Here is a 12,646-nt window from a genome sequence, read left to right as displayed (position 1 = left end):
TGTATCATCTCATTGAAGCTGACTTCAGGTTCTAGTTAAATGGTTTAAATAATTTGTTGGAAATTTTCTTTACCCTAAATATAAGTCTTGGTTTAATCACCAATTCTGTGCATGGTATAACAAGTTGTCCACGTGCTGTTTTTAAGTAATTTGAGCTCACAAAATCTGTTGACTGAAAGAGAGGTCACATGTCACATTCTGCTGAGCCACTGATAAGTTTTTAATCACTTTTAAAGAATTAACTCAGTTTTGTTACATTGATATTTTGAAACAAGATCCTGTAGTATATTAATGTACAATCTGATGCTTAACCACTTGCCGCCAAATCACGTACCCCTTTCTGTGGGTGGAATAGTGCCCCTTCCCTGTTCCGCTCATCCCTACTCACTACCATGATGTTGCTGCTATGTCCTGTAGTGAGGAAGAGAGTGGAACCATGGTTACTAGAAAAATGCAACAATTTATCACAGTATTCATATTTTCTCCATTTCATATTTCCACCATCCAGTGAATGTGCACACTTATGCTTGTTTCTCTTTATTACACAGTAAATATAACCCCCGCTAATCCTCGTACAAGGTCATGACATGTATTTATCTGACGTGGGAACTTGTCACTGCCCAACCACCAAGCAGCCTGACAGCCCCATCGTACACGTGACCATTCCTCCTCTGATTGCTGGAGACTTCAAAGCTTTCGGCAGCAGTGCATTGTGGGAGATGAAGTCTTTCGGCCGGTGTTCCCCCTAGACAACCAATGGGCAGTAGACTTCACTTCCCACAAGGCTGTGCGCTACTCGGTCACTGTGTAGACATGGCTGCGCCCATGCTGCAGGGGAGCAGTGGCGGTTGTGCGCTGCTCGTAGTGCAGGGTGTTCGCTGTGGTGTGAGGAGAGCATGGAGGACAGCTAGCACCGCCTGCAGACATGCCCGGGACACAGGGTACTCTATATTACTATGTACATGGGGGTCATAGGCAGCTAGGGGCTCTGCATTTATTATGTGTAACAAGCAGACAGGGGAGGTCACAAGTCCATTCTCCTTTTCCCACCTGAAGTGTATGGAACCTCTAGTAAGGGTCTCAAACTGGCGGCTTTCCAGCTGTTGCAGAACTACAAGTCCCATCATGCCTCTGCCTGTGGAAGTCATGCTTGTAACTGTCAGCTTTGCAATGCCTCATGGGACTTGCAGTTCTGCAGCAGCTGAAGGGCTGCCAGTTTGGGACTTTTCTCTTATTTCCTGCCTTTTTAGTGGTGAGGTGATAACTCCCAGTCCTTTCTGTCTCTGTTCTCTCCATGGACTATAAGGCTGAATTCACACCTGTGTGTTTCCTAAACCAGCGACAAAACGCACCAAAATCTGCGCTTCAGAAACGCTCTGCAATCGCAGGTCACGCTCGCAGACCCATTAACCACTTCTCCTCTGGAAGATTTTAGGCCCCCCCTCACACTGGTGCCCATAGCGTCGGCGGTAAAACACAGCTATTTTACTGTTGGAATTGCGGTGCATTTCGGACGCTAGTGGGGCAATTTTAACACCCGCCAGTGGCTGAGAAAGGGTTAATACCACTGTCAATGCGCCGCTACAGCGGTACGGCAGCGCTGCCAATTGATTTTAATGGGCAGGAGCGCATTAGCAGCGGTGAGTTCACCGCTGCTAATGCGCTCCAAAGAAGCTGCTGGCAGGACTTTTTCTGACAACCCTGCCAGCGCGCTGCTCCAGTGTTGGAGTTCGAGAAGCAGCTGTTTAAGGGCGGATTGCAGGCGCTAGTTTTAACGCTATAGCGCCTGCAAAACGCCCTCAGTGTAAAAGGGGTCTTAGGCCAACCGTCTGTCATCACACAATTCCCATCGGAAAATCTGAACGCGTGTACGAGGCCTTGGTATATATTGATTGGTTTACGCAAACAGTATAGTGCTTACAAACTATGGTGTGCGTTTATACACCAGGGAATTTTTTTTTCTTTTATACCAGTAATGGCGACGATCAGTGACTGCGATATTGCAGCGGACAATCGAACAGTAACTGAAATGTTTGACACTTTTGCAGGAAACAATGACACTAATACAGTGATCAGTGCTAAAATATGCACTATCACTGTACTAATGATACTGTCTGGGAAGAGGTTAAACATCTAGGGCGATCAAAGGGTTAACTGTGTGCCTAGCCAGTGTTTGTGTGTACTGTGTGCTCTGCGCTTACTAGGGGAAGAGATGGCTTAAAGGCTCTGTTCACACCGGCCATGGCTCACAGCATGAGGTCAGGTGCGTCCCTGTTCACTGAATCAGGTCAGAATCATTTTTGCCTGAATTGGAACCAAAGACGCACAGGACCCTTTCCAAATGTGGTCCCATTGAGAGCCAATCGTCTTGTCATGCAAATTGGATGTGGTGAACCTGGCCTGCTTTTGCTTGGCAGCAACATAGCTCCCCTCCCCCCCATCAGAATTGAACTCTGCCTAGTTTACATTTACAGGTTCTGAGTCTCTGCCCGATGATTGGTGGATGGCGCTGGACAACGAGTGCCCAGCACCCGCAGATGGGTTCTGCTGTAAATGATCACAGCAGAAGCGCCGATATATAATGCCGATTTTTGCGGCTGATATTTTAGCCCAAATTTATTTATTTATTCCCCCCCCCTCCTTTGTCTCATAAACTCAACCACTCCCACTCCACTCCCCCCTACTTGCTCCTGTCACTTTACCACACACTTAATGTCCTCAGTACAGATGGCACTGGTTGGCTCAGGCATGTGGCACTGATTGGCACTGGCAGGTAGCACTGGCACTGACAGGTGGCACTGATTGGCAGGTGCCCCTGGTTGGCAGTAATTGGCAGATGTCATTGGATGGCACTGGTAGGCTTCTCACTGAGCCGATAGTGTAACTGTGTAAAACTGACATGTAACTGAATGCAGAAAGAGGAGCTGTCAAATTCAGCGGTGATGTCGGGGGTGGGTGGGACCCAGCAGCTATCCAACATCAGCCATTGATTGGGCTGTTTAAGAAAGGGGTGGGACTGCATACACGTAGTGGCCCGCCCAGATAACATTGGCTGGTGTTGGATAGCTGCTGGCTCCCACCCACCCCCGACATCAATGCTCAATTCCCTCTCTCTCCCCCGTTGTGCCAGAGAGGGGCGGGTCACCTGTGACGCCACAGAGAAACAGCCGGAAACCCCTGTTGCATCAGAGGGGGCGGGGTCACCTGTGCACATCATGGGTGACCCCGCCCTCGGCTATTTAAGAGCTGTCACGGCGGGTCTCGTGTCATTCGACTGGTGTCTCGCATAGAGGCGGAATCGATCGTCGGGTCGTGGAAGGATTACATCGCTGGTATTTTTTTTCTTTTTTTATTAAAGGACTTGTCCCAAGCTGTGTCTGTGTTTTTTTTTTTTTTTTTACCATTTCTGTCACTTTTTTCTGTGAAATGGTAGGGGTACAATGTACCCCATTACCAATTCATGTAGGGGGGGGCAGGATCTGGGGGTCCCCTTTGTTAAAGGGGGCTTCCAGATTCTGATAAGCCCCCCGACCGCAGACCCCCACAACCACCAGGCAAGTGTTGTGGGGATGAAGCCCTTGTTCCCATAAACATGGGTATCCTCCCCATGTTGAGGGCATGTGGTTTGATACAGTTCAAGAGGGGGGGCCGCTCTCTCGTCCCCCCCCCCCTCTTGTCCTGCGTGCTCGGATAAGGGTCTGGTATGGATTTTTGGGGGGGAACCCCACACCATTTTTTTTTATTTCGGCGCGGGGTTCCCCTTAAAATACATACCAGATCTAAAGGGTCTGGTATGGATTTTGAGGGGGACCCCCACGATTTTTATTTTTTTATTTTAGTTCGGGGTTTCGCTTAATATTCATACCAGACCCAAAGGGCCTGGTAATGGACGGGGGGGGGGAGACTCATGCCGTTTTTTTCAAAGACTTTTATCTGTATTGCCGGGACCCGACAATTCATTATAGTCGCGAGTAGTTTTAAATGCCTTTTTTCCCTTTAGAAATGACATTTTATGCAGGGACAATTCTAAACACGGGAAAATACGCCACTTTACAGGCATACTATAGACACCCCCCAGGTACGAAATGTAAAGGAATATTTCACTTTTATTGTTTCACTTTAACCACTAGCCGACCAGCCCGCACAGTTATACGGCGACTGGCCGGCTCGGCTGTGCGAAATCACGTAGCTATACGTCACTTCGCATTGTAGCCATTAGGGTCGCGCGCGATCGCATGTTACCGAGCGAGAACCAGGAGCTGTGTGTGTAAACCCCTAGTCAGTCCCACCCCCCCTTCAGTTAGAACAGGGAACATAATTAACCCCTTCATCGCCCCCTAGTGTTAACCCCTTCCCTGCCAGTGTAATTTTTACAGTAATCAATACATTTTTATAGCACTGATCGCTATAAAAATGACAATGGTCCCAAAAATGTGTCCGAAGTGTCCGCCATAAGGTCGCAGTACCGATAAAAATCGCAGATCGCCGCCATTACTATTAAAAAAAATATAATAATAAATATGCCATACTTTTTTGTTAGAAGCCTGTAAAGCATTGCACCCAGGATCAGCAGATGCGGGCAGGCAGTTACACTTTGAAAGGAAGCACAATGAAAGCTCATTGAGAACTACAACCCAACAAAGGCTAATTTTTACACATATTTGGGACCATTGTCATTTTCACAGCAAAAAATGCATTTAAACTGCATTGTTTATTGTGAAAATGACAGTTACAGTTTGGGAGTTAACCACAGGGGGCGCTGAAGGAGTTATGTTTCACCTAGTGTGTGTTTACAACTGTAGGGGGGTGTGGCTGTAGGTCTGACATCATCGATTGTGTCTCCCTATAAAAGGGATCACTCGATCGATACGCCGCCACAGTGAAGCACGGAGAAGCCGTGTTTACATACGGCTCTCCCCATTCTTCAGCTCCGGGGAGCGATCGCGAGGGGGTGGCTAGAAACAAATAGCCACCACATCATCCCGGATCGCTCCCAGACGATTTCCGACCGCCGCATGTACCGGGGGGGTCCCGATCGGACCCCCGACCCGCGGAAAGGCAGGGACGTACATGTACGCCCATCTGCCTGTACGTGCCATTCTGTGGACGTATATGTACATGCGGCGGTCGTTAAGTGGTTAAAAAGCCCATAAACTGAACTCTAAGTTAGCCTATGTGCCTATGCACTCATGGTAGGGTTGCCACCTGTCCAGGATTCAACCGGACAGTTCGGGTTTGGAATCATGCGTTCGGGTTTCAGACTGCCTGAAACCTGAACACATTATTCAGACAGGACTATGGTTTGCCAGCAGGGTTGCTGGTTGCAGTTATCTAAACTGAGAGTGTCTGTTACACTCTCTTTCACGCTGCCCAAAGCCAGCACTAACAAACGCACACACTCAGAGTTCACAGTGTTCCCCCTTAAATCAGAGCACCCCTTGTTCCCAGGGCATCCCTTACATCAGAGTCTGCAGAGTCCCCCCTTACAGTGTAGTTACTGCGAGTTCAGATGTAAAAAGGGAACTCTGCAGATTCGGATGTATGATGGGAACTCTATGGACTCTAATGTAAATGGGGACTCTTGTGATTAACTTCGTATGATTAGAAATGTTATTTAATTGCAAAATATATGTATAGTATATTCTATAAAAAAAAATGCTGTGTGCCGCTAAAGTGTTCGGGTTTGACTTGAAGAAAAGGTGGCAACCCTAACTCATGGGCGTTTTTTAGTGTTAATGAGCTTTGGAGTTTATTGGCTTTTTTCTGAACACCCAAAATTTGCGTTCAAAGTGTCATTTTTTGGCGGGGAAAAATGCAAAACGCCGAAAACCGCTTAAAACTGTTTACGCCAGCGTTTTGCAGCAATTTTTAGCCATTGAAAAAAAAGAAAAAAAAAGCGCTAAAAAACGCTACACTGAAAAACGCTAATAAACACTATTGCAAAATCGCTAAAAAACTTTGAAAGGCTCCCTGCAAAGCTACTGGCGTTTTTTTTAGCTTCTGTGTGCATGGAGCCTAATAGATATCTTGCAGTGAGCTTTGCTTGGAATTATGAGTACGCACGTGAGGTAGTCTTCTCGTTCTAGCACATGCTGTACTTTTCTTACAACTGCGCTGTTGGTGCCCATTGTAATGTTCATGGCAGTCATTGAAGGGCGGTTAGGAGGCTTTATAAACACTGCTCTAACGCGGCTTAAACACCGGGTATTGCTGTGTGTGTGAACGAGCCCTTCGGTGTTTTTATTGTACGTGTATTTTTGCTAACATTTGAAGCAACAGTTATTTTATCAATTGAATGTTTTACCTAGGTTTTATCTTCGGTCTTGTGGGTATTTGGAACTTGGGCTAATCTGATAAGTCAGTGTAAGCATAAAGAAAATAGCAGTCATTTAGTATTTCTGGCCATGGATGATCCAATTCCACAGAGTGTCACAGGCTTAATGTGATAAAATCATTTAGAATAGACTAGGATTAGTGCAGGGTAGCTAGATAGGAATGAATGTGGAGTGTGAAATATGATGTTCTAGCAAATAGGAGAGTTTAGGACTTAGAAATGTTCTCTGGATGCTTATCTGCTGTCACTTGAAGTACTTTATGACTAAAAGATCAATAAACAATAGTGCAGTTGGAATACTGTCAGATCTTAAGAGACTCCTGAGAGAGTTTTGCTGAATAGAAGCACAAGTTGTGCAATGTGTTCAGACTGAAATCCTAGCAGATAAAACCAGCGATTAGCTTGCCCAGGCGTGTTGCTTATCTTTTTTTTTTTCGGAAAGGTGGTTGTTTCTTAAATTAGTGATAATTTTTTAACTGTGTCTTTGGAGAAACAATAATTTCAGTTTCCCTGGGAGCATCTTATTTCTTTCAATGTTTGCCGACTTCACTGAAAATTTCACTGTGACCTCATTCAGGCCTCTTGTGCACGTGAATGTTTTTTTCAGCTGCTCCTAGGGGCTTTTAGTGTGTGTTTTTTGCCTCTGAGGCTGCATTCACACCTGAGCGTTTTGTCGCCTGAAGCGCGACGCTCAAATACGCTAGAGGGGAAAAAATACATTATTCCCTATGGAGATGGTTCACATCTCCACGCCAATACGCCTGACGCCGAACGGCTGAAGCTCAAACAAGTTCCGGACCCTTTTTTGTCGCACGTATCGGGCGGTTTGGTCGTTTTTGAGCGTTTCCATTTGCCATAGAAAGTAATGCGCGACAACGAGCATTTGCTACGGGCGTTTCGTCGCTTTAACCAATAGAACTTTTCACCCAGGCAGAAGATTAAAAAAATCTACCAACATAGCAACAAGTGATGAAAAGATGATCATTTTTCCTATTGGCTAAAATAAAAAACGTTGAAGTACAAAAACGTCTGACGACGCTGTATGCAAACGCGCAAATAAGCATGAATACGTGCGACAAAACGCCGGAAAAAAACGACCGACGCTTAGGTGTGAATGCAGCCTAAATGCCCCCCTTCATGTTGCCTGTGGGGTTGATTTACTGTGCAGTCGTGCCAGAGCTTCGTAAATGACCAGAAGCCCTGCTGACTTCCATCATCCAATCATGTGCAATCAAAAATGCATTTCTTTTTTTTTTTCCTTGCACATGATTGGATATTCTTTGCAAAGAGAACCTCCACCTCATTTACTAAGCTCTGGTGCAACTGCACTTTGCAAAGTGTACAATCTGTTTGCCTTTAGACCCCTTTCACACTGGAGCGGTTTGCAGGCGCTAAAAATAGCGCCTGCAAACCGACCCTAAACAGCCGCTGCTGTGTCTCCAGTGTGTCTCCAGTCACACTGGAGCGGTGCGCTAGCAGGATGGTACAAAAAGTCCTGCTAGCAGCATCTTTGGAGTGGTGAAGGAGTAGTGTGTATACCGCTTCTGCCCATTAAAATCAATGGGACTCCGCGGCTATATCACCCTCAATGCACCTCTGCAGAGGCGGTTTTTAACCCTTTCTCGACCGCTAGCGGGGTATAAAAGCGCCCCTTTAGCGGGTGAACAGCGACACGAAATTGGCGGTAATGCGCCTCTAATCATATTGGCACTTTACCGCCGATGCCCCTCCCGCCCCAGTGTGAAAGGGGCCTAAGTAAATCAACCCCTATGTGTCCATGCACATGTAGGCTCCATTCACACCTCAATATTTTGTAGCTTCATGCCTGAAGCTCCAAAAGGGGAAAATAAAATAAAAATGATTCTCAAATTGAGATGGTTCACATCTCCACTTCCAAAATGCCTGAAGACATACAGCTTTTTTTGTCACTCGAATCTGGCAGATTTGGGTGTTTTTGGCATTTTTTTTGTGTGTATTTACGCGTTTTGTCGCAATTTTCTGCTCAAATTAAAAAACGTTAAAAGTAAAATAGTAATGTATGAATAAATAAATGTAAAATAAATACACAAATATCAAACAATTATAAATAAATAAAATAAATTAATAATATGTAATAATACATTAATAATTAACCTCTAACCTTAAAAAATATTAAATGTATTATTATTAATAATAAGAATAATAATACAAAAACATTATTAATAATAATTATTATTATTATTATTACTATTTTTGGGTTAGGGTGTTTAGTTTATTATTTTATTTTTTTAAGAGTAAGGGTTAAAGTTAAAGGTTAATTATTTATTGTTAAGTATTGTATTTATTATTCTTTTATGATTTTTATTATTTATGTATTTATTTTACATTTATTTATTTATTATTCGTATAATAATAATAATAATAATAAGATAAAAAATAAAATAATAAATAACCCCAACCCAACTGAACTCATACCCCTTACAGTAACGGAAAAACATTATAATAAATGAATAATAAAAAAAGACTGAAAAAAAGCTAATGGAAAAGCTAAAAAAGCTGAAATACCTAGCAACAAATGATGCAACAGATAATAGTTTTCTCTACGGGGCTAATTAAAAAAAAAAAAAAAGCCAAAGTCCGAAAACGCTACATACAAGCGAGTACACATGCGCGAAAAAACTACGGAAAAGCGATCACGCTACGCTCAGGTGTGAATACAGCCATAGGCTTTTAGAGGAGCTTGGAAGCAGGGGTGTTGAGAGGCAGAAACTAAAAATTTCACTGCCTGTACGTCCAGGAGCGGCAGCATTTTGGCAGGAAAAAACGCTTGACGCGTATAAACACGCCTAAATGTACATTCAGCGCTTGATTGTTGGTTAATTTAATGGCCAGGATTAATTATTATTCTAAATTAAATAACGCCCAGACACTTGACACCGCTAAAGTCGTTTATGAGTGTCAAGCATTTTCTTTCTGCCAAAATGCCACTGCCAGCAAGAAGGGCAGCTAGGAGAGATAGAGAACATCCAGTGTACCTTACAAATGCCAGTTTTATTTGAACCCAGTCTCCCGAGTAGCCCTAAAATTCAAGTATCATTTTGTTAATTTTTTTTTAACAACAATCAAATAATTGTAGTTTTAGTTGTAAACTCTAGGGAAATAAACCCCCCCCCCCCTGCACAGCATACTAGCACATTATGAAAGACCCCCTTAAAATGAAGCCCTCCAGGGGCGCTCTGTCACCGCTACAGAGGCTTCCATCTTCACCCGGTCTTCGTTCCGGCCATCTGACCTAACTGCCCTTCACAAGAAGCTGAAAAATGACATCTCTGTGGCAAAAACAATTCAGAAACTGTTGCTGTCATATGGAATCCCTAGAAATTCTCAAACTGTATAATGTACTATATGGTTCTTCTTGCAGATCTTTGCTCTGGGAAGGAGTTGTTGGTCTTGAGGTCCATGCACAGATTAATTCTGCTTCCAAGCTTTTTTCAAGTTCACAAGTTAAGTTTGCTGCTCCGCCAAACTCCACAGTGTCGTTTTTTGATGCTTCCTTGCCAGGAACACTGCCAGTAAGTATTTTGTACATTTATTTATTTTCCAGGTCTTTTACTAAGGTTTGTATAAAAACATAAACAAAAAATACACTCCATTAAAAGTGCTGTCCTGTGGGCAGTTAAATGGCTTTTACATTTTTACAATGCGTATTTCAAATCTTCACTTGAGACTACCATACTTTGAAGTTGTATATGAAAAAAATCTATATTTGTACTAAGATACATACAAAGAGGTCCTGTTTTACAATTTGTTTTCTTAGGAAGCAGCCGCTAGGTGGAAAAAATGTAAAGGCTTCTCTAATTGTTAAAATAGGACTGACTTTGAACACCCTTTGTTTTGATACACCTTAAATGCATTCAGCCAATTATCTACTTTTCGCCCGCCCCACAGTAGATTTAGTGTGGGCGAGCGGCTCAGGCAGGCTGAACAACCTTTCCTCTACGTTGCCAGCTTGCTTCTGGGTTTGGGGCATGCCCTTTGCTGACCCGTGCTGAGATTGGACTGATTTCAGCCAATCATTTTGGCTGAAATCAGCTGTGGCCAATAACACACAGTTCTGTGTTTGTAAAAACACAGCACTCTTTGTACTGTGAACAACGATCTGGCTGTTTCTTGGGAGAAACAAAAAACAGCCAGATAGTAATGTAATAGCAGCACACATTGTTAGGCACACAGTTAACCCCTTGATTGCCCCCATGTGTTCCCAGCCAGTGTCATTGATACAATGTCGGTGTACAGTATTATCACTGATAACTGTATTAATGTCAGTTAGTGATCCTCACAGATAGTGTCTGTTAGCACCAGATTGCTCTCCACCATATCATAGTCACACTTTAAATTGGTGATTACCGCCATTACAGCATAATGTCTATAGCTGCATAAATTCCAGTATATACCGTATACCAAAGTTTGTAGACTGGGATTTGTTCTTTACCAAAGACATGTAGCAGAACTAAATTTATGAAAACGATTGCTTTTCTGATTGGATGTGTTTTATAACAGAATGTAGAAAATATTGGCATTTAAAAAAATTCAGTCTATGTGTTTACCGTGTTTCCCCAAAAAATAAGACACCGTTCCTATATTTATTTTTCCTCGAGAAAACACACTATGGCTTATTTTCAGGGGTTGTCTTATTTTTATTACCGGTAAGTATGGTACAACAATTTACATTTATTCAAATACAGTTAAGTCGTCTTCTTCTGGAACATCGTCATAACTCTCCAAACTCGGAATTCCATCCTGAATTTCTTGCGACTCCATTTCCTTTAGAACCATTGGCCCCAATCTTTCATGTCGAGCAATAGAGCTCTCATTAAATGAGCAGCTCTTATCCATGTAACCTGCTCGGAGTGCATTGGCAACAACACTGTCAGTGATTTTATCCCATGAATTCTTCACCCAGATCACAACCTCGTACAGGCCAGGTTTCACAAAGTTTCCACGCTGATTTCTTGTCATTCTATTTTCTATGTAGTCATTAATTTCCATACGCAAATGGTCTTTGAATGGCTTGTTTATTGCAATATCAAGAGTCTGCAGATAGGCAGTAATTCCTGCAGGAATCATTATTTGATCTATTCTTCTCTCTGCAAGGAAATTCTTCATGTCTTTAGCATTCAGCTTGCTGGCTGAATCCCAGACTAGCAGACCTCTTTGGCCACCTCGCAAAACAAGTAGCAGCATTAAATCAAGCCACTTATTATAACTGCGTGTGTGCACCAGTCTTTTTCGGTTTCAAGAACATAAATGCCAGAAACGCGTTCCAACTTATCTTTCTTGCCCTTAGTGATGATAACAAGTGTGGCTTTCATCCCATCAAGACTAATTGCCAAAATACAGGTAACACGTGCACTTTCATAACCAGTGGAGGGAACGTAGATTGAGGAGGCACCCGTCTGGTCAATTGTTGTTTGGGCTCCTTGACCCATAAACACTGCAGTTTCATCCATAGCAATCATGTTGCAAAGTTGGTATTTAGAAAAGTCGATGCCATCAACAAAGGACTTGAATGCAAGTGCTCGCTTAATAACTTCAGCATCTTCCAACTTAAACAGTGTTGTTGATTTTCTGAGAGACAGTTCATATCGCTGCAGGAAGCCATCTAGCCAGTGTTGTGATGCTTTGAATTCTGGGGATATGTCGAATTGTGGTGCCATTGCAAAGGCAAATGCTTGAATATCAGCCCTGCGCACAACCAAAGCCTTTGCTCTCCTATCAGCAACGTATTCACTGATCATGTCTTCCAGCTCAGAAAATAAAGGTTGCCGACCTGAGCCACACTTGCGCTTCTTAGCATTTCCTCTGTCCACCTGTAGACTGAGGTTATCATATTCTGCCCGCCATCTTTGGACCATTCAGATATCCAAATTCTTCTCTTTGCAAAAAGCCGTAAGATTCTTGCCTCTGGAGTTTTCCACAATTCCTTTCTTGTACTCAACAGAATAACTTTCTTTTTGCACTCATCTTGTCTGGTTGTACAGAAATAGAAAAGCAGAGATAGGCCAACAAAGCTGCTGTGCTGATGTGGCTTATTTTTCAGGGATCTGCACAGTGGAGCTGGGATGATCTCTTTGGGCTCAGTAGCAGACTGTTTGCTGAAGCTTTTCCCCCTATCCCCTGGTGTTTGTGTGGGGTGAGAGAGACCCACAGACTGTTGCTGGTCAGTGCTGGGGAGCAGCTACTTCTTCCCCTGAGGACAGAGCGTCCTGCTCCTCACTTCACTGAGGAGACTTTTTACTTTCACTTTCACAGACCGGGACCTGACAGGGGGAG

General features: G+C 43.5%; 1 protein-coding gene across 1 annotated transcript in view; it reads left to right on the top strand.

The window, feature by feature from the left end:
* Positions 1 to 783: 783 nt before the first annotated feature.
* GATB (glutamyl-tRNA amidotransferase subunit B) overlaps positions 784 to 12,646 on the top strand; it is a 167,360-nt gene continuing 155,497 nt past the window's right edge. Inside the window, exons 1-2 of the mRNA XM_040331899.1 lie at positions 784 to 941; positions 9,735 to 9,885. Coding sequence (XP_040187833.1) covers positions 814 to 941; positions 9,735 to 9,885 — 279 coding nt within the window. The 5' untranslated portion in view covers positions 784 to 813. The remainder of the gene's footprint in view (positions 942 to 9,734; positions 9,886 to 12,646) is intronic.

Source organism: Rana temporaria, chromosome 1, assembly GCF_905171775.1.
Source record: "Rana temporaria chromosome 1, aRanTem1.1, whole genome shotgun sequence".
NCBI lineage: Eukaryota > Metazoa > Chordata > Amphibia > Anura > Ranidae > Rana > Rana temporaria.
This window is presented reverse-complemented; position numbering and strand designations above follow the sequence as displayed.